This window comes from Corapipo altera, unplaced genomic scaffold (assembly GCF_003945725.1).
Source record: "Corapipo altera isolate COAL_440 unplaced genomic scaffold, ASM394572v1 257, whole genome shotgun sequence".
Classification (NCBI taxonomy): Eukaryota; Metazoa; Chordata; class Aves; order Passeriformes; family Pipridae; genus Corapipo; species Corapipo altera.
The window spans coordinates 404,484-429,035 of NW_020885045.1; the positions used below are offsets into that span (position 1 = coordinate 404,484).

At 50.5% G+C, this 24,552-nt stretch overlaps 1 protein-coding gene across 1 annotated transcript in view; it reads left to right on the forward strand.

Moving 5' to 3' along the window:
- The first annotated feature begins 2,046 nt into the window (after positions 1-2,046).
- The window catches only part of SCAP (SREBF chaperone), a 35,359-nt gene continuing 12,853 nt past the window's right edge, over positions 2,047-24,552 (forward strand). The window contains exons 1-9 of the mRNA XM_027668567.1: positions 2,047-2,267; positions 8,869-8,995; positions 9,667-9,824; positions 18,935-19,155; positions 20,288-20,393; positions 21,198-21,370; positions 22,095-22,221; positions 23,399-23,511; positions 24,210-24,304. Of these exons, the coding sequence (XP_027524368.1) occupies positions 2,146-2,267; positions 8,869-8,995; positions 9,667-9,824; positions 18,935-19,155; positions 20,288-20,393; positions 21,198-21,370; positions 22,095-22,221; positions 23,399-23,511; positions 24,210-24,304 (1,242 nt within the window). The 5' untranslated portion in view covers positions 2,047-2,145. The remainder of the gene's footprint in view (positions 2,268-8,868; positions 8,996-9,666; positions 9,825-18,934; positions 19,156-20,287; positions 20,394-21,197; positions 21,371-22,094; positions 22,222-23,398; positions 23,512-24,209; positions 24,305-24,552) is intronic.

The following is a 24,552-nucleotide window of genomic DNA, read 5'->3' on the forward strand; positions in this document are numbered from 1 at the left end:
TGGCAGTGCCCACAGGAGTCAGTGCTGCTGGTCCCCTGCCCACGTGCTGTGTGAGCACCCCGAGCTGCTCCCTGGGCAGGGACCCACCCAGGGACCTTTATAAATGCACAGTTTCACTAAACCCTTCCTTCTTTCCCTTTCCCACCTCCCCTGCCCTTCCCCAAACACAGCCTTGGCAGGAAAGCTCCTCAGATCCCACATCTGCTCCTGGGGGAGAGGCAGGTCAGGCCCTGGACGTGTTGATCCCAGTGGGATATTGGGGGGGGGCTTTGAGGGGCAGAGGGAACATGTTGTGTCTGTTCCTGCTTTTCCAAGCTTGGTAGTAGATGTTGTAGAGGGAAAATGCTGGGTTAAAATTCCCGTTGGAAGTTTGATTTCAGGCAGCACGATGGAGCAAATTATTGTGTGTATTGGAGTACAAGAGAAATTGCTTCAGAACAGGGATTTGTTTATTTTTCCTTATTTCCCCCCCCCTCCACTCTTCACTAGCCTGGTTGTGTGGTTTTAGGACACCTTTGCCAAGAATTCCAGAATGTTTTGTGGAAGACTGAGGAGTGGAATATAATTAAAGCCCTGGGATCCTGTGTATTGTATATGGAGGAGTTTTCTGTCTTTGGTAGTTTTTCCTCAAAGCTCACTTTGGGCTCTGAGCTGGTTCCTTGCTCCCAGTGTGCAGGGAGGTTCCTGGGAAGGCTTTAATAGGCTTTCAGGCAGAAATGTAAAGAATTTGGAACATGTAACTGTTCTTGAGTGAGATAAAAGCTTTTGTCTTGGGAAAAGCAGCAAGTTGGAGTTGATTTTTTTTTTTTCCCTACAAGAAGAAATTCTGCATTTGTTCCTTGTGCTGGTCAGTCTTGGGTTGTGTGAGAATGTGCAGGAGGGGGGAGCCAAGGGGGGTCGGGCTCTGCTCCCAGGGAACAAGGGACAGGAGGAGAGGAAGGGTCAGCTTGGACATCAGGAGGAATTTCTCCCTGGAAAGGGTGGTGAGGCCTTGGCAGGGGCTGCCCAGGGAGGTTTGGAGTGCCCAGCCCTGGAGGTGTCCCAGGAAGGCCTGGCTGTGGCACTCAGTGCTCTGGGCTGGGGGACAAGGTGGGCATCGGGCACAGGGGGGATCCATGGGCTGGGAGGGCTTTTCCAACCCCAGTGAGTGTGGAATTCTGTGGGTGTGTCCATGTCTTGCACCTGCAGTGAACCAGAAGTGCCACCTGTGGTGCTGCAGGGTGGGAACATCCCAATGTCCCTGTGCCTCCAGGCAGACTTTGTCTTGGATTTGTGGTGCTGCCAAAGGGAGTGGATTCTCCTTCAGCACTTGTTCTGCAGTCAGAGGGTTTGGTTTGAGTTAGATAACATCTGTGTGCAGAAGTGGCTTGGAGCAGGAGCAGTTCCTGCCCTTCACCCTTAGGAGCTCTGTGGTAGTGTAAAGCCAAGAGGGGTGGCAGAGTTCAGTAGGCAATCCCCAAAAATGTAACAGGGAATGATTAGCCTTGGAATGCTTCATGTTTTCTTACTGATGCTGCTGTTTCACAGCAGGTGAAGTGAGTAGATACCAAGTTTTCCTCCTTGCAGTTAGTGGAAGTTGTTCCCAGTGTCATGATGCTCCCCAGAGTGGCTGTTGGCAGCTCAGGCTGGGCAAGGAGCCACTGCTGATTTATTTTTTTGCCACAGGAGCAGCAAATCTGTGTTGTTCCCAAGTTCATCACGGAACAGGGCTGGTCCAGTCCTGAGAGGGAGGTTGGATCTGCTCCATCATTTCATAGAATCACAGAGTTCCAGAATGGTTTGGGCTTTGGGAGGAACCTCAAAGCCCATCTAATTCCACCCCCTGCCATGGGCAGGGACACCTTCCACCAGCCCAAGTTGCTCCAAGCCCCCTCCAACCAACCTGGCCTTGGACACTCCCAGGGATCCAGGGGCAGCCACAGCTTCTCTGGGCAACCTGTGCCAGGGCCTCCCCACCCTCCCCCAGCCAGGAATTCCTTCCTGAATTCCGAGGATCTTTCTAAAGCAAGCCAACAATTTATTTTTTTTTTCTCTCTGCTCTCTGTTTCTCTGCCAGCCCCCCCTGACCCCCAGGCAGCAGTGCTCCATGCGGGAGGTGCCCCCGTGCCCGCCGTGCCCCGGGATGGCAGCGAGCTGACAGTGAGGATGACCCTGACCGAGCGGCTGCGCCTCAGGATCTCGGGGGCCTTCTACAGCCACGGGCTGCTCTGTGCCTCCTACCCCATCCCCATCATCCTCTTCACTGGCCTCTGCATCCTGGCCTGCTGGTGAGTCACACACGGGGGGTTTGGGGGGGGGTTCTGGGCAATGCTGTCCCTTCCAGGCCGCCCCAGGAGCTGGTTTTTATTTAAACTCCATGGGTTTGTGTCGTCTCCTTTTGTGGGACAAAGGAGACCACGAGGATGAAGTGCCTTCATCCGGTTTGAGAGGTAGAAACTAATTAAGTGAGCTAAAGCAGTAAATGAGATACAAGCAGGCACCTGGTGGTGGCCTCCAAAGCCATGAATTAAAAATGGGGAGAAGGAAAGCTGATCTTTCTCTCCACCCCTGCCTGCCCTTCTCTCCCTGGGCTTTGCAGTCTTGTTTCACCCTGGGCACACACGTGCTGTAAATTCCCTGCTCTCCTCGTGGACCCTCTCTTGGACACAAGTGGCAGCAGGACATAATCTCTGTCAGAAACCTTTCAGAAATCGTTCCAGTGGGACTGAGCAAACCTTTGTGCTCAGGTCTGTGCACACCCGTGTGTATATCCAGAGTCTTGTCTTGGAGTTTTCAATTCCAAGTCTGTTTTGGTCAAAATACTCCCGCTGTGATGATTTTCCTCCTCTGCTTTTGGAAGAGCTGCCCCTGTGCTGCCACAGCTGCAGGTTTTCCTCTGAGCTGGGATGGTGCTGGGGCTGCTCTCACATCACTAAAAGGATTATCAGAGGGACTGCTTCCAGGTATTGAAACCCCCCTGAGGTGGCTTCTCCTGCCTGGGGCCCTTTGTGCTTGTGAGCAGCAGTCAGGGTGTTGCTTCCTGATTTTTCACTGCTCCACAGGAATCCTTGGAACTGAATTCTATAAGGCCCAAGCAAGTGGATCCTACCTTTTCTTTATCTTGGATAAGGTTCCAAGTACCAGCTCTGGTGGCATTTTTTCACCTGAAAGCTGCAGCCAGCAAAGCCAAACCAGAGCTCCACCTGTGTCCTGAGTCACCTGAGTCACAGTTCCACCTCATTCCTGCTTGGGAATGGCTTCCCAGAGCTGCTCCTGGCCTCGGGCTCTGCTTTTCAGCTCTCCCAGGTGCTCCTGCCCGGGCTGGATTCAGGAATGCAGGACAACTGCTGCAGTGGGGAATGTTCACCCACACATGTTGTGTTTTGGGAGGGGTCAAAACAAAACCTCCATGCTTATTCCTCTTCCTTAATTCAGGATTTCCCAGACAGGGGGAAATCTGAGGGGGGTCACCAGCAGCTGTCCCTGTTCTTGGGAACCTCGAACCCACTGGGTCAGGCCTTGTACCTGCCCTGGCATTGTTGAGGGCAGGGAATTGAGGTGTTCCCACCACATCCCTGTGGCTCCAGGCCCGGTGGTCTGTGGTAACTGTGGGTTTTGGCAGTGTCTGCATTCCCAGGTGCCAATATTTGAGGGTTCTGCAGTGCCTGGTTACCTCCAGGCCGCAGAAACTCGTCCAAGACACCATCAGGCGTGAAGGGAAGAGTGTTTTCTTTGACAGGCTCCAGGAGCTTGTTAGCAAAGCAGATAATGACCCTGGGAGAGACAGGGGTTAAACACACGGGGACACCCCTGGAGAGCAAGAGAACCTCGGCAAAAAACAGAAGTGTGGCTGAAGTGCTCCCTCTTTAGAAGCCATTTCTGGGGGGGTGTTTCAGTTCCTGCTCTGCATTAACTGCTGGTAACTGGGTGTTAATTCTGGCTGGAGAAGTGGCTTTGCTAATTAGGTCAGACCTGTTCTGGAGCAGGGCCCTTCTCCCCCTGAGCACGTCAGTGTGGTGAGAGTGAGCTCTGGCAGGAGTCAGCTCTGGCAGGAGTCAGCTCTGGCAGGCTGTCTCTGCACAGCTCACTGAAACGGGTGTGGGAAGTTGAGTTTGGGGTTGAGGTCTTCAAGTCTTCCTCTTAGGGTGGATGGTGCCACAAACTTCATCTGTCTCCTGTAGCTTCACCTGCTTCCTGTATTAGGAAGAGATTCCTGGCTGTGAGGGTGGGGAGGCCCTGGCACGGGCTGCCCAGAGAAGCTGTGGCTGCCCCTGGATCCCTGGAAGTGCCCCAGGGTGCTGTTGCTTTATCAAGGTGTTTGGAGCGTGCCCTTCCCTCCAAACCGTCCTTCCTTCCACTTGCTGTGGTTTTTCCAAGCTGAGAAGGGAAGTGGTGCTGAAGGGAGCACAGATCCATGCTTTTGAGGGATTTGGGAAGAACTGTTCTCTTGGCCAGGTAGCTTTGCAGTTGCAGTCCACATATTGTCGATCTCTTTAAAGCAAGAAATAAAACTGATTATATCCCATTGCAACGAGGCTGCGTCCCAAGGATGTTGGATTTCTCCTTGGTTTCCTCTGTGATTTGGGCATTTTCTGGCCAGAGCTCAATCCAGGGGCTGCTCTCTGCATCCAGCACTTGGAGAACATCCCTGGCAGTCCAAGGTGCCTCCCACCTGTTTGCTGGGTGTGGGGTGATCCCCTGTGTGTGGGGTTGGCTCCGTGCCTGGGTGGACACTGATCCCTGGGCAGGGGGGTTCCCAAGGGAGCTGTGGGATGGGCACCCCCAGGGCAGCTCAGTTGGCCTGGACAGGGACTCCCTGGTGGCCACACAGTGTCACATCTGTGCTTGCCTCGTGCTGAGGACCCAGCACTGGTCCTTGGCACGGATTTACTGCTGGGATTGGATGATTTGTGCTCCTGGGAAATGCTGCCTTTTCCTGGGACGGATCCCACTGATTCACCTCGGCCTCCCCTCTGCAAAAATGAGTGAGAAACGAGCTGGAATCGGGAGGAAGAAGCTGCTGGGGGAAGATCAGGGCCCAGCTTTGGGGCAGAAGCTCTTTTTGGTGGTGTTCCTGTGCAGCCTGGCTGGTCAGAGCCCCCAGCAAAGAGCAGGGAACTCAGAATCATGGAATCACTGAATCCTGAATGTTGGAAAAGCCCTCTCAGAGCATTGAGTCCAACCATGACCCAGCTCTGCCAAGGCCACCACTGCCCATGTCCCCAAGTGCCACATCCACAGGGCTTTGAAATCCCTCCAGGGATGGGGACTCCACCCCTGCCCTGGGCAGCTGTGCCAGGGCCCTTCCCAGGAGGAATTTTCCCCAATATCCAACCTGACCCTCCCCTGGCACAGCTGGAGGCTGTTCCCTCTTCTCCTGTCCCTTGTTCCCTGGGAGCAGAGCCCGACCCTCCCTGGCTCCCCCCTCCTGTCAGGGAGCTGGAGGGAGCAACAAGGCCTAAGCCTGACCTTGGGCAGGTCTTTGTAAAGAGGAAAGAAGATCCCCAGTGATCCAGGGGGTTCATCCTGACTTCTGTGAACAGGGAAGGAGCTGGAAACATCCTCAGAATTGCTGAGAAGGTCTGTCCCTGTCCTCAGAGACGTGGGTGGGAAGAGGAGAAGGGAATAGAGCACAAGGGATCTGTTCTTTATTCCTCAGCCTGAAATGTGGTTAGTAAAGACATCCCAACAAACAGGAGTGGATCTTGCATCCTGAATTCCTTAAAGGGATAGAGGTGAACCAGTCCTCTCTCCTTCTGCACCTGGGATCAAGGAGAGCTTGTGGAATTCTTCTGCAGAGGAAATGATCTCAGTTGTTGTTTTCCTCCCCCTCACCTCAGTCAAACCCCACCAGCCTCGTGTGCAGAGAAGGTTTTTAGAAGCTGAAATAAGTCCTGTGATCCAGAATAAATCCCGTGTATCCAGGTTCAGTTGTGGGCTCAGGGTGACAGCAGTGACATGCAGGGGTTCCTCCTGCCTGGGAAGGGCAGAGTGAGGGTCACCTGGCACAGTCACCACAGAGGCTGTTCCAGTGTAGAACTTGTTTGTCTTCAGCCTTGGAGGGGACACTTTTTAATATCACTGATAGATAAGACATGATGGCTCTGGGTTTGATAATAAAGTAATATCCAAAGCACAAATTCCTGTGACTCATTCTTACTCTGTAGTCTGAAAATCCAAGTCAGTCTCTGCTTCAGAGGGAAGGTTTTCTTGTTTTGCTCTAAATCCTTTGTAGGTGACACTTATTTTCCTCATCCCCTTTGAACGGATCTGCTTTGGGATCTTTTTTCCCTAAAATGGGAGTGCCTCTGACCCTGTGTGACACCAGTGGTTCCTCCTGCCAGCCCAGGGAACAGGTGATGCCTCTAAACGTGGCCATCAGGGTGAATTTGAAGTGCCCTCTTCCCTGAAGAACAGCTCCTGGGTGCAGTGGAGTTGAACATGAGCCTGTGCAGCAGGTTCAGGGCAGTTAAACAGCTCAGGCTCTGCAGGTGTTTGTTGTTTGACTGAAACGGGAAGTTCTGCTCCTAAATAACTGCAGAAGTGGCTGGACCCAGAGCCCCTGGGGTGTGTGTGTATGTTTATTTATTTATTTATTGCTGGAAGAACATTTCACCCTCACAGCTTTGCACCGTTTGGGTAACCAGAGGAGCTGAGTTGCCCTCAGACTCCTCGTGTTCCGGATCCCCACAGAACAGTCTCCCCTGGGATTTCCTGATGCTGCTGGAGCAGGGGGTGTGTGACGAGGCCTCTGTTCTGCTGCACAGGGAAGGGGAGTTCTCCTCTCCCAGGGCAGGGTTCTGGGGCCCTGTCAGTGGGAAACAGGGCAAAGCCACCGTCACTTATTCAGCAACAGGGCCTGTTGATGCACCTGCCAAGGCTAAAAAGGAGCTGTTGCTGCCAGATATTGACCTTCCCAAGCCTCTGGCAGAGGGAATGTTACCAGATTCCCCCTCTCCTCAGCAGTGGGATTCCAGGCTGGGCTGTCCCTGTGAGAGCTGAGGCTGCAGACAGGCCCACAGCTTGTCCTGCAGCGAGCCAGCAGAGCTGGGAGCTGGTTTAATTCCACATATTCCCTGGGACCTGGCAGCTCCCTACTCCCCTCCATCCTCCCTGGCTGAGGCTGCTCCGGGTGCTGGAGCTCTGGGAAGGAGGAAGATGCCAGTGTGGGGTTTCCTGGGGCTCACCTGAGCCCTCCTGGGAATACATAAAAGAGCTGGAGGAGTGTTTTTGCTCAGACCTGCCTTGTGCTTGGTGACTAAAATGCACTCTCACTTCAGTTCACCAATTCCAGCTTGTTGCATGAGCCATTTTTCCTTTATGATGGGTTTTCCAAAGGGTTTCAGGTGCACGGTGACGTGAGCATCTGAAAAGAGCTTTTCTCAAACCCAGAACTTCTTCCTGAGCTTTCCTGCCATCTCTGTTAGATCCCAGAGTCCCAGAATGGTTGGAGTTGGAAGGGACTTCAGGAGATCAGCTGGTCCAACTCCCAAATCCCAAGAACAGGAATCCCAATAACTGAGCTCTCCTGGGATCCCTACCATGAGCAGTCCAGGTGTTGCAGTAAGGGCTGTAGTGGCTACACACAGCTGTGTACAGACAACAGCAGCTGGTTTAACCTTCAGTTTAAATCTTTTAGACGTGGGTTTCCTGTGGGTCATTTCTCTGAAAATGGGGATTATAATAAAAAACAAGTTCAGCCTTTTCTTTGTCCACGTGCCCAACAACACACTGGGATGTCCTGTCCTGGCATCGAAATCATTTAGGGAAAAAATCATTCCCCCTCAGTCTGGTCAGTCCCTGTGCTTTGTTTATCACTCGATTTGATTTTGGTATTTTATTATTCCTTTTTCTCTTCCCTCCTGTTCCTTAAGGAAATGATAATAAGTAGATGTTGTGTTTCTGTCAGACTAATAAAAAGCAAATCTGACAAGCTTTGCCTCTGATTTCACTGGGTTTTTTTGGCTGTTTGTTGTTCTCTCTGAGGCCTCGTTGCTTGTTCCTCCCTGGCCTCTGATGATCCAAACTAAGCCCTAATGAAGTGGGCAGAGCGTTGCATGAAAACAATTCCAAGGCCTTTATATTTGTTCTGGAAATACTGCCAGAAAATTCATCTATAAACAGGAAAATGTATCAGGAGTTGTAAGGCCACGAAAAGACCCAGGTTGTTCTCTGGTTCCTTTCAGTGCTGGCAGTCCCAGCCCATCGATGATCGCTGTATCTGCAGCTCTGCTTGTCCCACCACTTCAGTCCTGGTTTGCCTTTAACCACTTTTGAGAACCTCTGGAGTTACAAAGCCCATTCTAAACTCTCTGAAACACTGGTTTCTCAACTACTGAGTAGTTTAAAGCCTTTCTTGTGGGGCAGCAGCTCAACTGAAGGTTGAGGGGGCAAAGGAGCAAGAAGATCAGTATTTTGTAGCTGTTTTGGTGTCTCATTGCTGCCTTTAAAAGTGCTTTGAGGACAAATGAAATTAGTGACAAGTTTTGGAAATGGTTTCAATCCAAATGAGGAAAATGAGGGGATTATAAAGGGTTTGGGGCAGGGAGGCAGCCCCTGGAAAGTGCTGAATGTCTTGGGTTTGTGCAGGATTTGCAATAACTGAGCCATGGCCACAGTCAGTGTTTTTAGCACGACTGACTTTGAGGTGATGGAGGAATTCATCTTCTTCCTCTTGCAGGACTTCTAATCATCCCTTTCCAGTGGGGAAAGACTCCTGTGTTGGGACAGGACACCGATCATTTCCCATGAAACCTTAACCCTCTGGCCGTGTGCCCTGTCCTGCACAACTGGGCCTGCACTGGCGTGGGCCCGCTCATGTTTTGGGCTCTTCTGTCTCACAAAGTCCCTCCAAAGCCCCAACTCTGCTGTGTCCTGGTCTCTCCCCAGTTACCCACTGCTGAAGCTGCCGCTGCCAGGGACGGGCCCGGTGGAGTTCAGCACCCCGGTGAAGGATTATGCTCCCCCCGCGCCCGGCCCGGCACCGCACGGGGACCAGGCCGAGAGACCCGACTGGGTGAGTGCTGGGGCTGGGGGGAACGGCCCTGCTGGGCTACCTGGGCCCTGCTGGGCTACCTGAGCCTCACTGGGAGCAGTTCTGTAGACTGGGGAGGGAATGGCCCTGCTGTGCTGCCTGAGCCTCACTGGGAGCAGTTCTGTGGCCCAGGCAGGCTGTGCTGCCCCGTCCCTGGAGTGTCCAAGGGAGTGGCCTGGCAGTGACTCCATGAGGAACCTGCTGGTTGCTGCTCGTGTGTCCTCTGCCACTGTGAGGGACAGGGCGGGTTCACACGGAATCACAGAGCCACTGAGGTTGGGAAAGACCTCCAAGATCATCCAGTCCCACCTGCCAGCACAGGCTGGGGGGATCTGCAGCACCGTGAGGTGTCTGTGAGAGGCAGCGAGTCCCTGCTCCTGCCTGCCCTTCCAGGACCAAATCCAGCAGGAATGGCAGCCCCTGCCTCCCACAGAAGTGCCCCAGGCTGCTGCCAGAACCATCAGTGGCATTTTGCCTCTTGGAGAAACCCCCTTTTTGTTCCTGCTCTGTTGGACCTGCCATGTTCCACCTCTGCTTAGGGAAGGGCAAACAGAGCCTGGCACGGCCCTTCCCAAGAGGTGCCAGGCTGTGCCTGGTCCTGCTGGGAGCTCCCCTGTGCCCGGGAGCCTCACTGTGCCCCTGTCCCCCCGCAGTACGTGGGTGCTCCCGTGGCCTACATCCAGCAGATCTTTGTGAAAGCCACCGTGTCCCCGTGGCAGAAGAACTTCCTGGCCGTGGATGTGTTCCGGGCCCCGCTGTCCCGCGTCTTCCAGCTGGTGGAGGAGATCAGGAACCACGCCCTGAGGGACAGGTAAGGCACAGGGACCCACCTGGCTGCAAATCACTGCCTCTGGGTCCAAGGGTGAGCTTCGAGTTGGTGACACTCTCAAAATTAAAGGAAAATGAGGGATCAGTGCTGACAAGGGATGTGGGATCCATCCTCACTCAGAACAGTTCCCATTTGTACTGGGGAACTTCCCTGTCCTCCAGATAAGTCACTGATAATCCTCAGGAATCTTCTGGTCAGAGTCTGGAAGGGGCCTCCAAGGTGATACCTGTTAGAGCCATTTCAGTGTCACAGAATTCCTTCAAAACCAACCAGCTGTGAATCACAGGGAGCTCCTGTGCCCCTGCCGTGCTCCTGGGAATTCCAGGTGGGCAGGAACTTTCTCCTGACTCTTCCTTCAGCTGTTATTAGGACCAGTTTGTACCTGCTTGGGTTTATCCTGTCACAGCCTTTATGCAACAGTGATTTTCCTCTGCTTCCAGATAATTCTGGGGAGAACTCCCACTCCCCACTCTGTACCTGTGGCTGTTAAGCCAAACATAAAGCTCCTGGCTCACTGGTGAGATGCTCAGTATTCCATGTGCCATCCTGGGCCCTCCCCTTGGCACTGCTGCTGTGGCATTCCTGGAGGTGGGAGAGCAGAGCTGTGCACAGATTCAGAGTCTCACTTGTGTGGTATTTTCCCTGCAAAGGCCTTTCCTGATCTCAGGGACGTCACAGGGCCCTTTTTCCCATTAGGAGGGGATTTATCACCACCCCTGTGTCCCTCTGTCCCTTCCAGCCCACCAGGTCCCACCTCACAGCAGGAACTCGTTTTAGCCCCCGAGTGGGGTCTTGCACTTTCTGCTGTTTAAAGAAAGGGGATTAAATTTGTCCCAGCCCTCACATCCTCCACTCCAGAACCTCTGTTCCTTTCCTGAATCCACAGTGTTCCTGGATTTTGTGTCATTGGCAGACGTCCCTGGGTCTTATCACAACTTATTAATAAAAATACATAATAATCACAGAATCCTGGAATGGTTTGGGTTGGAAGGGACCTCAAAGCCCATCCAGTGCCACCCCCTGCCATGGGCAGGGACACCTCCCAGTATTCCAGGTTGCTCCAAGCCCCGTCCAGCCTGGCCTTGGACACTTCCAGGGATCCAGGGGCAGCCACAGCTTCTCTGAGCAACCTGTTGCATCCCTGGTTCTGTGACCTGCCTGTGAAAGATCCCACTTGTTTCCCTCAGCACTGGGGACTCCCCTTCCAGCAGCTCCCTGACATTTTCCTGTTAACCTGGTTCTTCCTGCACCACAGTTTTATGTCTCTCCTGTGAGTTAAAGCATTTTCTGTGTGGTGCTACATCCGAAGCTTTGGGGCCCAAGGAGCTGAGACCTGCTCTGCTTGCCCCAGCCAAGGAGTCAGGAATTTAAAGGACAGACCCCTCGTGTTCTCTCCTGGCAAGCCAAGAATGCCTTTTATGCACAGAAAATTACCCTGGTGGGTTTGTTGTTTTTTTTTTTTAGTAAGTTTTCCATCGAGATCCACTTTTTTGTCTGAGAGTTCCAGGTTTTATGGGGTCCCTGGCCAAGCTCCTGCCTGGGTTTGCTGCCAAAGGCCAGAGAGGCTTCCCAGAGTGTCCTTTGGTGCTTGGTGAGGATGAGGGTGCTGAGAACAGCCCAGATGGGGGGAAATGGTGATATTGGAACCTCTGATCATCCCCCAGCTGTCCAGCCAGGAGCTTCCTTCATTCTTTGTCCTCCAAGTGTCATGGGAGGATTCACTGCCCCACCTCCTTTGCTTCATTTCTGAGGGTCCCCCTGGCTCCTCTGCCTCAGGATGTGCCCGGTGTGACCCATCCCTTGCCCCCTGTTAAACACAGATTCACTTTTTCCTCTCCCCTGCCAACTCCCACAGCCTTGGCCTGACCTTCTGTCCCTGTGCCCAGCCCATCTCCCCCCTTATCCTATGGGATGATAATCTGTTCCCAATTCCAAGGCAGAAACAACTTGCTCCCAGGACTGTGTTGTCCCCTCCTTATCTCCCTTTGTTCTCCTTGTATTTCCATTATCTCCCCTTGGCATTGCCCTTGATGAGCAGTGGTGCAACATGGAGGCAAAATTACTGCTTTTATTTTTATTATTATGCATATTACCAGAGGGAAACCACCTCAGTATTTCGACCTAAACCATTTCAGTGGTGGGCTCTGACACTTGAGGAAACATCTGATTTTGAGATAAATTCTGAAAGTCATTGTGAAGTTCTTGTTGTCGGTTGCTTTTGTCCCTATCAAAGTTGAGCACAGTGGATTTCCTTTATTTACAAACAGGCCTCTTTTTATCTTCTATTTTATATTCTTTTATCTTCTATTTTATATTCTTTTATCTTCTGTTTTATATTTTTTTTGTGTTGAAGCCCAGAAGGAGCTGTGGTTGCTGAGTGTGCCTGGGCAGGAAGACACTGTGGGTGTGTTTTCCTCAGCCCAAGGTGTCTGGAGCTTTGAGCTCTCCCCCTGTAAAACCAGGAGTGACCTGGAATTTGTGGTGTGCCCAGTTCCTGGGGTTTGGTGTGACCTGGAATTTGTGGTGTGCCCAGTTCCTGGGGTTTGGTGTGACCTGGAATTTGTGGTGTGCCCAGTTCCTGGGGTTTGGTGTCACTCTGCACCCACAGCATCCCCTCAGGGACACACCGTGGTGTCACATTAAAAGGGGCGGAAAAAAATCTCCATATCTTGGTTTTAATCCTTTTCTCAGTTTCTGGGAATGTCTCCCCAGGTGCTGGGGTTTTCCAGGAAGCCATCAGGAGGGGTTTTTTTCTTCTTTTCTGTGGCCTTATCTATCACCTTACAGTTCCCACCCCGTGGTTGCAGCCACTCAAACTGCACAATATTCAAGTACAGTTGTGCACTGTGATGTGATTTTATACCCTGGGGATCATCCAGTGTCAGTGCAGGTAACTCATGGGCTGACTGTTCCACAATGACCCAAACTTTAATGTACAGCACAATCACTGGAATGAGAAGCAAGGAGGTCAATACCAATGGTGTAATAACAGGATGAAGCATTTGATGGCAGATTCTGGCAGCTGCAGGTGCCCTCCCAGACAGGGTGTCTCACCAGGGGTGTTCCCCATCCTTTTTCACTCCTTTTATCACACAGGATATTTCTTCTACGTTGTGATAGTCAGTAATTAGCTTTTTGTCCATTTCCTTGAGCACCTTTTAGTAATTATCTCAAGTCCTCATCTTGCAGCAGTCCCTTTCACTAGTGTGAAATTCATGCTAGTGGGGGTAGAGGCTGTAAATCTTGAATTAGAATACAATTAGATTCTAAAAATTGATAGCAATTAAAATTGCGTTTTGTAACGTTAACAAAATTACAGACTCAAACATTAGAACCATTACTTGTATCTGCAAAGACGTTATCTACAAGCATTGAATTACACAAAGTTTTATGGAAGAATATTTTTTATTAATGTATAGGAGTACTATTTTTAAATTTTTATTAAATTTAATTTTTATTTTTAATTAAATTTTAATTTTATTTTAATTTTAATTATAAACATTTTGTTCAGTGTCAAGACAAATGTCTTGGGCTTTAATGGTGTTACCTTCACAAATAAATCTTTGTTGCCCTCGTGCAGTACATATATTAGCATTAACAGTCTGTTATCTATTTTCATGTTTTCAGGTTCATCCTCTGTGCTGTGGAGGGCAGAGCACAGCCCTGTGTGATTTGGTTTTCAGGCAGTGACTGGGTGTGTTCCATGTCCCAAAGCCCTGTGTTGGCAGCACAGAGCTGGGGCTGTGTTGCTGCTGGGCTCAGGGGTCAAACAGCCTGGATACCACCAGCATTTCACTTTCTGTTTAAATCAATTGTATTACTCCAAATCACCTTTTGAGTTTTGTTAGGTGAGGTGGTTTTTTCCCCTCACCTTTCTTTTGTGAAGGCAGTTGTTATTGACTGTACCATGGGTGCATCTGAGAGCCAGAGGGACCTTGGTTTGGGTGATGCCAAGTGCATCTGTGATCAGCTGATGGTCTCTTGGTTCTTTTGGTTTAACCACTTCCCTCTTACTGCAGTAACAGGTTTGTTAAAGGCCATTGAGTAGTTCCCAAAGTTAAAAGGGAAAAGAGGGTTGTTTTGATTTACTGGGGTCAGTGGTGGTTGCACCAGTGCCATAACTGATACATTAATATTTGAGAGCTCACCTTGTCAGAGCCTCCAGTCCTGTTCTCAGGATTTAACTGCATCCCACACGAGGCTGGCAGGGATGGTGACCAAGCTGTGGAAATATTATTTTGCACCAGCAGCTTGACTCACTTGGGGACTGAAGGCCCAGGCTCTGTTTAAAGCTGTATTTTAAAGTTCTGTCACTATTTGTGCTTAAAAAGCAGGCATATATTTGTTTTTCTCTTTTAGTGTAGTTTACAACGTGTAAGATTGTTCTTGTGCATTTAGAGCATCATTTTTAATTTATCACCCTATTGAGATGATGTTTTCTTTAATTCCTTTCAGGGACAGAAAGTGTTGATTTCCACTCTTCTTTGTGATGCTCCATTTCTGTTTATAAAAAGCAGCTTAAGCATAAGCATTCTTAGAGGTACACATTTTTTATTTATGACCACCCTGTCACACCTTTATAAATTTTATAAAAGTAAATGATAGTTTTATGCCTTGTTTCTGTTATAAACAAGATGCAAGCACAGGTTGTGTTAAAATAAACTTGGTTTTCCCTTGTTTTTTATCCAGTGGATAAATTGCTCTTATCCCATTCTGTTAACAGTGATAGATTAGCATAGACAACAGAAAGTGAGGTAAAATAAAAAGTACTTAGGAGAATATAAGTATTTTCTTCTTTAAAAAAATAGTTATAGGCTTTTTGTATTTTATTTGCAGGTCATATTTGCATTCTATAGTTGTCTTTCCTTTTTGGTTAAGGAAGGAAGAAAAAAAACTAGTTACCTGAGGAAGAATTGGAAAGGTTAATACATATTTACATAATTTCATATATGCATAAATCTTGGTGTCTACTTCCAAGTTATATTTGGTTGAACTTTTAAATTTTTAATTGATTAAAATAAAGTTATATGTATTGATAAGGTAAAAGGTTTTTCCACACTATTGTTTTATTTAATAAAGACAAAAGACAAAGTGAACTTATTAAAATTTAAACTAATAATACATTAAATGGTTTGTTTTATATAACTTGATTATTAATAGTTGGTCTTCCAACAAGTGGCTCTCAATGAAATTATGGCTCTCAAGAATTAATAAACTAATAATCTAAATAATTATTAGATGTTTCATTAGTCTCAGGCGGTTCTGATTCACTCATAGCTTGTGCCTATAAAAAGATGAGGTGAAAATTCGGCCAACTACAAATTAACCATTAAAAAACCCCGAGAAAATAATTTATTGAGTGTTGACTTGGTTTCTGTGCATATCCCACAAGTTAAAAGAATTCCAGGGGAGTTTGCTGGCAGTCTCTTCACTCCAGTCATGGGGGGGGGGTGTTGCATTCCTGGAGAAAGAGGAAAAGGGAAAAAAACCCAAGCCCTGGAGGGGTTTCTCTTCCAGGTGAACACTCAGCAAGTTGTTCACCACAGTCAGACACTTTTATTTCATTTTAGGTAACAACCAGCTGGGTACAGGAACAGAGAGGGGCTGTAAGGTCACACCAGCTTTGCTGAGTGCCCTTCCTTCTTTTTAAGGGTATTCCTGGGAAAGGGAAAAAAGAAATAGGCTTGGTTCACTCCTGAACCAGCGAGGCTGATCAGAAAGAGGGCTTTGAGATCCAAACAAAATCCCAGCTGCTGCTTCCCGAAGAGTTTGCCACTTGGATTTTACAGTTTGTCCCCAAGTTTGGGGTGGGTCTCCTCTGTGATCGGAGGGAGTGCGCGCGCTTGGAAAAACCTCCACGAGTCACTGTTTGAGCTGGGTGTCCTTTAGGGTTTTTTGCAGAGTGAGCTGGGTTGCCTTTAGGGTTTTTTGCAGGCTCTGGCTCTCTCCCTGGAGCCGTGAGTTCCCTTTGGAGAGAACACTTGCTCAGTTCCCTCCAGTGGCTGGATGGCGGCTGGAAAGCGGCTGCAGCTTCTCAGCATCCCCCTGCACTAGGACGGGCTGCATTTCAGCCTCGCCTGCTTTAGGGTCAGATTTTGATAGTTTAGCAGCAGTCAGAAAATCAGGGGGCGGGTTTTCTGCAGCAAAAGGGAATCCACAGTTTTCTCTTTGCGGTTTTTCCCAGACAGGAGAATTCCCATGACACTTTTTTCTTTGGGAGTTGTTGCCAGGCCGTGAGCACCTGAGCGGGCCCGGGGTGTTTTAGCTGTTGAGTTCAGGGCATCAGGCACAGCAGCTGCTGCAGAACCGCCTTGGCAGACAAGAGCCCGCGGTGAGGAGCCCACGGGAATTGTTTTTCCACAATTCCCGAGTTCTTTCGGTGGGTTTTAGCCGCCTGGCAAACCCCGCCTTCAGTGAGTTTAACTTGGCAGTTTATTCGTTAATGTACAATCGTTTAACAGCAGCAGGTTTTGTTCTTTTTAAGCGCTTAACAGCTCATTTACCTGCAGCTCCTTTTGTTCCCAGCCTGGGAAGTGGAAACTTGAGGTTCTTCACTTCAGTTCTAAACAACTTGTTTTTAGCGACCAGTTCAGAAACTGGAGTTTTCCGTTTTTCTCCCGTTTCCCTCTTACAGGATGACAATAACTTTGATACTTTACTGTCTGATTTCAAACCTACCTATTCAACATCACCAATCAGTTTAGAAGCAGGTAAATCTTTAGATTTTTGTTGTGCACCAAACACACTTCGTTGTGTGAGTTGTAATTCCAGTTTCTCTGTATTTTCTTGCATTTTTGCCACCTCTGTTGGAGAGCAGGAATCATCGTGCAGAACAGCAATTCTGACTTTCATTAGAATTAGAGTTTTCTGTGGTTTTGTCACAGCAAATATGCCCTTTCCAGATCCCCATATCTGGATGAGTTATTGACTTTTGGGGCTGTTTGACTCCAGCACTTTGTTTTTCTGGCAGTAGTTTCTCTTTGTGGTGTGCAGGCAGAGTTTTAAGGTGGTTCAAGCATTTCTGAGCTTTTCCTTTAGCTTTTTTGAGCATTTCAGTGCACTCTTGCTCCACTTGGGAAGAGGTAAATTTGCATTTTTGCCGAAGAATATTCCTGACACCCCACTTTCCTGGTGCCATTTTCTGTCACCTTAAAAGGGGCAGAAAAGAAGAATTTTCTGTCCAACCTGTATTAATTTATCAGTGTCTGTCAGTGTCCCCCAGGAGATCAAAGCCTTTTAATGTCCAGAACATTCTGCTGTTGTCTCACCTTTGCTTAACAGATTCCCCAGAGGACAGGAATTATTGGTACCTTTTATGTAAGGACTGCACCAAAAGTGGTCAGAAAACCCCTCAGCAGGTTCCTCCTATGAGTTATTTCAGCACCTTGAAAACGGCCTCACTCGAACAGTTCACGAAATAACACCTTTATTAATACAAATTTGTGGCAGTTTGTGGGGTTTGCTGTGTCTGGAGTAGGGTCTAACTGCAAAAAACCCACACTTAAACTGTGTAGTGATAATAATAACAGTAATGCAAAGTGTAGGCTCACACACTAAAGCAAAAGCAACTTACAGAGAAGTAAAACAACAGACACAGAATAAGTAAAGCAAAAAACTGAAGTGCACACCATAGAGCAAAAGCAACTTACAATGAAGTAATCAGGAAAAATTTTGAAGTGCTGTGGAGCAAAAGTAAAATGAGTGTCTGTGTATAAGAAATAGCTTTTGCTTGGGTCCAGTCTCTTTTTATACTTTTCTCTTTAGGCAGTTGGAGTGGCTGTAGTCAATAAACTAATTTTGGGGTGATAGACAGATGAAATAGGCCCAAGGGTCCAGTTCTGGGGGTTATCTCTGTCTTTTCCTTTTAATCCTTTTATCAGTTTCTGGGAATGTCTCCACTGGGTGCTGGGGTTTTCCAGGAAACCATCAGGAGGGTTTCTTTCTTCTTTTGTGTGCCCTTATCTATCACCTTACACAAGGTCAGCTGGCTCTTCCTGGAGCACTACCAGAGGCATCACTGCATCAGTCCCTTTAAATTGTTCTTCCCAAAGCTTTTGTCCCTACAAACACCCTTTTTTCGGGTGTATTTTCCAGTCTTGTCTTTTGGTAGCTGTGACTTCTCCAGGTGTCCTGCCATACAGCCACTGGATACAGGTTCTGGAGGGAGCCCTCACAAGGACAAATCGTCATGTATTGATTTCTGTGTTTGCTCTTTGTAGTTCTTGTAGAAACAATCTCCTCTGGAACCACCTTCCTGTGACCTGTGAGGCCAGAGCCAGCAAGGGCTGGTCTCTGTTCTTCACTTGGCCTCTGCTCAATACACCTTTCCTGGGCAGATCCCACCAGTTCCTGTATCCCAAGGAGGGAATTGTCTCTTCTGGACCAGCAGCTCCTCCTTGTCTGTCCAACAGCTGGTTCTGTCACTGACCCTTCACACCAGGTCCTTGTGTAATCCCAGGCTGAGTTTTGCTTGGATCAGTGGTTGATAAGGATTCTGTCACGGTGGTAAAGGAAGTCTGGGAGCAAACACAGGTTCCAGTTCATGCCAGTTACAGCTCTCTGGATTTCTGAAGCCCTAAGGTTCAGAAGTTCCCCCTTCCACACAAAGCAGGGGAACTGGGAGGACACCACAGCCAGGTGAGGCATTGAATCCTTGGCAGGTTTTAGAGCACTCTGGGCACCTCTCAGGGTCCACTTCAGGAGGGCTGGCCAGGATTCCTGTAACACATCCCATTCTGTGTGTGGAGAGAGGTGTGCAGAGGGGTTTGGGGACTTGGAAGAAGAATTCCAGGGAGACAGTCTCTCTGTTGAGTGGAGAATGTGCAAGTGGGAATTGTGTCACTGAGGATGGGGGAGCAGTGAGAGCTGTGTGGGCAGGCAGCACCCAGAGGAGTGAGGATGGAGTTCTGGAGCCTGTGCCTGGTTCCAGGGAGAAGCAGGCTCCTGGTCCTCAGCTGTGAGGAAGAAGAGCAGCGACACTGAAGTGAGGAAGGTGCTGGAATGTCCATCTCAGCAGCTTTGCATTTCCTTAGGGAGAGTTAAACGCACACACAGGGCAGTTTGGGTCCCACTCCCCCGTGTTTGCCTTTCAGTTCTGGAGTCAGGAGCTTGGAGGAGCTTTGCCTGCAGGTCACAGATCTCCTGCCTGGCCTCAGGAAGCTGCGGAACCTGCTCCCGGAGCACGGCTGCCTCTTGCTGTCTCCAGGGAACTTCTGGCAGAACGACCGGGAGCGCTTCAATGCCGACCCAGACATCTTCAAAACCATCCACCAGCATGAGCCAAAGACCCTGCAGACGTCAGCCACTCTCAAAGGTGAGGTGCTGCAGTGCCACAGGAGCTGGGAGAGTGTCCCATGGATTCCATTGTTATTCCATCCTCACTAATTCCAACATCTGGATTGCTCAAAGTCCCGATTTGGGCGGCATTTTGTCACTCACAGCAGCTGAAATGAAGGTGCCCAATCTGTGACAGCTCTTATTTTATATCTGTGTTTGAGCTCAGATTGTGGAAGATGAATAATTCACTCAGTCAGGCTCCTTTCTGCAGGTAAAAATAGCAGCTGTTTTGTTCCTCTCCACCCAAGCTCCAGCCTGGCTTTTCCCTCTGTCACAGTCCCCGTTGTCAGGGATAAATGAACGTTCATCCTGCTCCCCTGGGCCTTCAGGGATGGTTCCCTGCACACAGCCCGAGCTGACAATGGAGATCAGAAATGTATTTTTCCTCTCTTAATTAAAAAAAAAACCCTCTGACCGTGTGTGGGATCATTAGTGGCCCCATAATACCAGAGGAAATGGTGTATTAAATGCTGTTTCAATCCTTTGGTTTTAAAGGAGCTTTGTACCTGTCAGGAAGTGTAAAATGTATAATGGGACATGTCTGAAAAGGGAGTTGTAACCCTGAAGTAAGTTTGCTTTAAAGGTTATTTTTGAGCATCCAGAGTGTGAGCACACTGAGGATGGAGCACCTGGAGCCTGTGTGGGAGCTCACTTGCAAGTGAAATAGAGGGAGAATCATGGAATCAGAGAACTGATGGGGCTGGAAAAGCCCTCTGAGACCATCGAGCCCAACCATTCCCCCAGCTCTGCCAAGGCCACCACTGCCCATGTCCCCAAGTGCCACATCCCCAGGGCTTTGAAATCCCTCCAGGGATGGGGACTCCACCCCGTCCAGCCCCTCAAATGTCCTGTACCTGGGTTCCCCAAAACTGCCCCAGAATTGGAGGTGGGGCCTCAGCAGTGCTGACACAATCTCTGTGATGCTCCATCCCCACTCCCCGTGCCGGGTGTTGACCCCCATCCGTTGGTGTCACCGGAGCACCGGGAAGTGCTTCCGTAAGAGCAGTCACCGATGTTCCTCACCAGGCACACCCGTGTGCCCTCTCTGAGTGTGTCCTGCTGTCCCCTGCCGTGCTGTGCCCTGAGGTGCTGTCCCTGTGTCCTTGTAGACCTGCTGTTCGGGCTGCCCGGGAGGAGCAGCGGGGTCAGCCTGTCCAACCGGCAGCGCGTCGTGTCCTACACCGTCACCCTGGCGCTGCAGCGCTACGACTCCAGGTGAGGCACAGCCCGGCTCCCCTGATCCTGCTCTGGGAAAATGGGCTCTTTGCTCCACTGAGCACTGCCCTGTTTGCCTTTAGTCTCCATTTTCCTGGGGTTTAGAGTACTTTGGATCCTCCGAAGGAGCTGTTTGGGAGAGAAAACTCGCCGTGTTTTAAGGAGATAAAATACGATCCGTTCTCAGCTCCTCATTAAAAAATATTATCTATAATATCCAGAGATGCCACTGGGAATTCCTGTGGCATCCAGGGTCCAATGGGGCTGGTTTGACCCAGTTCCCTGCTCACAGACTGGTTTGATTCCCAGTAAGCACTGGTTCCACCGGTGAAAGCGCTTTGGCAAAGCCAGCATGGATCGAGTGGATCCGAGGACTCAGTGCTGCACAGAATTCCCCAAGGGATGCTTGGGGTGAAATTGGCAGCTCAGGAGTCCAGACCTGCTGTGCAGGACCCCACAGCCCCCAGGGCTGTCTTGTGGCACCTCTCCCAGCCATTTTTACACAGAATTATGTGATTCTGTGGAAATTCTGGGGGTGTTTGAGACCACGGCGTGTCCTGTTCCCCAGGGCCCAGATTTTGGTTGATGAACCTTTGCTTTAAATAGATTTGGAGAGTCTGAACAGCAGATCTTGGCAGGAATCAAGGTCTGTGAGTTTGGGCCACCCAGGAACAGCCCTGGGAGTGAGACTGGAGAGAACCACGCCCTGCTGGTCCGAGTGAATCTATGGAGCCGCTTCCTGCTGGGCTCTGGGTTCTGGGAGCAGTGTGAGGGACCTGCTCCTGCTGCTCTCCCCCTGTGCAGGTTCCTGAGCAGCCTCCGCTCCCGCCTGAAGCTGCTGCACCCCAGCCCCAACTGCTCCCTGCGGGAGGAGAGCGTGGTCCACGTGCACTTCAAGGAGGAGATCGGCATCGCCGAGCTCATCCCGCTCGTCACCACCTACATCATCCTCTTCGCCTACATCTACTTCTCCACACGTACGTTGGGCCTTGCAGGCTGGGGGGCCACTGGGGCACCTCCCTGCTGCCTGTGGGGTCTGCAGGGCCCCTGTGAGACACTCCTGGCTGTGGCACTGCCATTCCCACCTGTCTGAGCAGCAGGGCTGCTGTTGGAACGTTACCCTGGACTCTCATGGACACAGTTCATAGTCCTTTTTATCCACTTCCTGCTAATTTGTCCCCTTAGCCAGTGTGGGGTTATTCCTTGTGATACACCTCCCCATCCCTGGAAGTGTCCTGGTCTTGTGGAAGGTGTCCCTGCCCATGGCAGGGGGTTAGAACAAGATAATCCTTAAGCTCCCTTCCCACCCAAACCATTCCATGATTCTGCGATAACTTCTGAGGTGTTTTCTGTCTTAGGCAGCTTTTAAATGCCATAGGAATGACTTTTTTCCCCAGATTATTCCATCCATTATCACACAGGTCAGACCCCTCTGGCCACATTTCAGTTCCTTTTTTTCACCCCTCAGTGCTGGGCTGGGATTGGTTTGAGCTGGGAACCAGCACTGTCCCGTGTGCTGGGAGGCTCTGGGAAGCTCTGGGAGGCTCTGGGAGCTGCACCTCAGGCCCTGACACTGAACTCCCCTTTCCTGGGGGCTGTGGGGGTCTCAGTTACCTCCTGAAGTCAGTCAGGACAAGGATCCCTCCTCTATTTGTGTGGATGCCCTGGGCTGTTCCTGCTAACCCGGGCTGTGTTTTCCAGGGAAGATCGACATGGTGAAGTCCAAGTGGGGCCTGGCTCTGGCTGCAGTGGTGACGGTGCTCAGCTCCCTGCTCATGTCCGTGGGGCTCTGCACCCTCTTTGGCCTCACCCCCACGCTCAATGGAGGGTATGTCCAGCCCCTCTTCCCGGGGGGATGCACGTGGGAGCACGTGGGACCGGCTGGTTGGTGCTCCTGGGGTGTCAGTCACACACTGCCCTGCACAGTCACCATCACAGTCACCATCACAGTCACCATCACAGCTCTCCAGGGATCCAGGGGATGTGTTTCCCTGCTGGCCAGAGCCCAGTCCTCCGGGAGGTTCCTCACTGCTGAGCAGTTGGCTCTGTGTGCCTAAAGCAGAAGGAATTGTTGGGAGAACATCTTGTTCATAACCTGATTTCCCGGAGCTGAGGAGGTTCTCCCACACCTCCTCCTGCCGTGGCTGCACTGTCTTTGCTGTGAGAAAAGGGCTGGAAATCCTCAAACAGTCTCCTGTCCCGAGGTGCTGCCTGCAGGGTGTTCTCCTGGCTCCCCCTGGCAGGGTTTAGGTTACTGTGCTGCCTGCAGGGTGTTCTCCTGGCTCCCCCTGGCAGGGTTTAGGTTACTGTGCTGCCTGCAGGGTGTTTTCCTGGCTCTCCCTGGCAGGGTTTAGGTTATTTATGCACAAAGCACGTGCACAGCTGGGTGCACAGCTGGGGTTGTTCCTGGTGCTGGAGAGCAGAGCTCCACCACCTCCCAACTGAGAAGTCCCTTCATGTGTCTCTTCACTGCCCAGGATGAGATCACTCAGATCCCCCCAGGCTGGAACTTTGGCCCATGGGGTGTCCAAGCCAGGCCCTGCCCCTGCTCCTCACCTGGGAATTCCAGTTGGAAAGCTGTGTTTGCTGTGGTGCTGAGCTGGGGTTTATCAGATGGTCCCTGTGGAGGTGGGACACACTCCCAAATCCCCTCCCTGATGACTAATTACCCCCAAGTCCACCACAGTGTTCCAGGTCCACCCCGCTCTTTACACCTCCTTGTACCAGGTGCTGGAGAGTGAGGGGCTCTGTCCCCACCCTGGGAAGCACCAACACTAAAGCAGTGGTGCTCCACAAGGGCCACTTTCCAGAAATTCCTGCAGCTCTGCAAAAATGGGGATTAAACACAAACCTTTTCCCCCATCCCAGTGTGACCCTGGGAGAAGGATCTGGGCTCTGGGTGGTGTCTCCTCACCTCGACTCCGGGCTGTGTTTGCTGCTTCAGCTGCCTCTTTCCTCCTTTCCACCATGGATCTCCTCCCCAGCTCTGCTTCTGTGCCCTCCAGGGAGATCTTCCCGTACCTGGTGGTGGTGATTGGCCTGGAGAACGTGCTGGTCCTCACCAAGTCTGTTGTCTCCACGCCCGTGGACCTGGAAGTGAAGCTGCGCATCGCCCAAGGTGGGGGCTCTGCTCTGGGAGACTCCAGGGAGGGAAAACCGGGGAATCCCAAGGACTGGGAGAGGGGGAAAGGTCTAATTCTGGCCCGTGGAGGAAAACAATGTGAATTGTTCATCTTTTTGTCCCGTTTTCAATTCCGAGAAATAACATAACCCTGTCGTTGTGGGCACTGATTTTGGGGGTTGTGGACTGAAACATGGCTAAATAAGTTTAAAAACAGATTAGTAAGGGAGAGCTGGATCTCCTGGTGTAATACTGAGCACCTTGTCCTCGTGTCAGGGACATCCTGAGTGCAGTCCACAGGTGGTACCAAATTCTCCTGAATTGTGACAAAATTATCTTTTCCATTCTCCAAACACTCTGTGCCTGAGTGAGGATTTGAGCGTGCCCAAACCATGGATAAATGGAACTTGCAAACTGCAAAGCTGTTTCTAACCATCAGGGAGGAGAGAGCCCAGAGTGATGCCCAGAAAAATCTATCTGGTTTTAACAATAACAAAACACAAAGGTGTTTTGCATCCCAGATGGAAAACAAGCCCCAAGACCTCAGTGGGCCTTTGCACTCTGGAATTTTAGCCTGAAAGGCCCTTTTTGCCTGTTGTCTGTGGTTCTGAAGAAGGGAAGTGCAGTTCCCTTTGCTGGGCTCGTGTCTGGCACCCGGGAAGAGGCTCCTTTGACCTGTCCCTGCCTTTCTCCAGGGCTGAGCAACGAGAGCTGGTCCATCATGAAGAACATGGCAACGGAGCTGGGGATCATCCTCATCGGGTACTTCACCCTGGTCCCGGCCATCCAGGTGAGTGTGGGGAGTGGGACAGAGGCTCGAGGCAAAGAGCCATGGAACTGCTTGGCTTGGAAAAGCCTCGGAGACCACTGAGTCCAACCAATCCCAGGCCACCACTGACCACATCCCCAGGTGCCACATCCTGTCCCAGTTTCCTGTTATCCTGCCCCATTGCCCTGTTCTGCTGGCAGTGTCCTGTGTCCTGTCCCAGTGTCCTGTTCCCTGTCCCAGTGTCCTGTCCTCCTGTCCCAGTGTCCTGT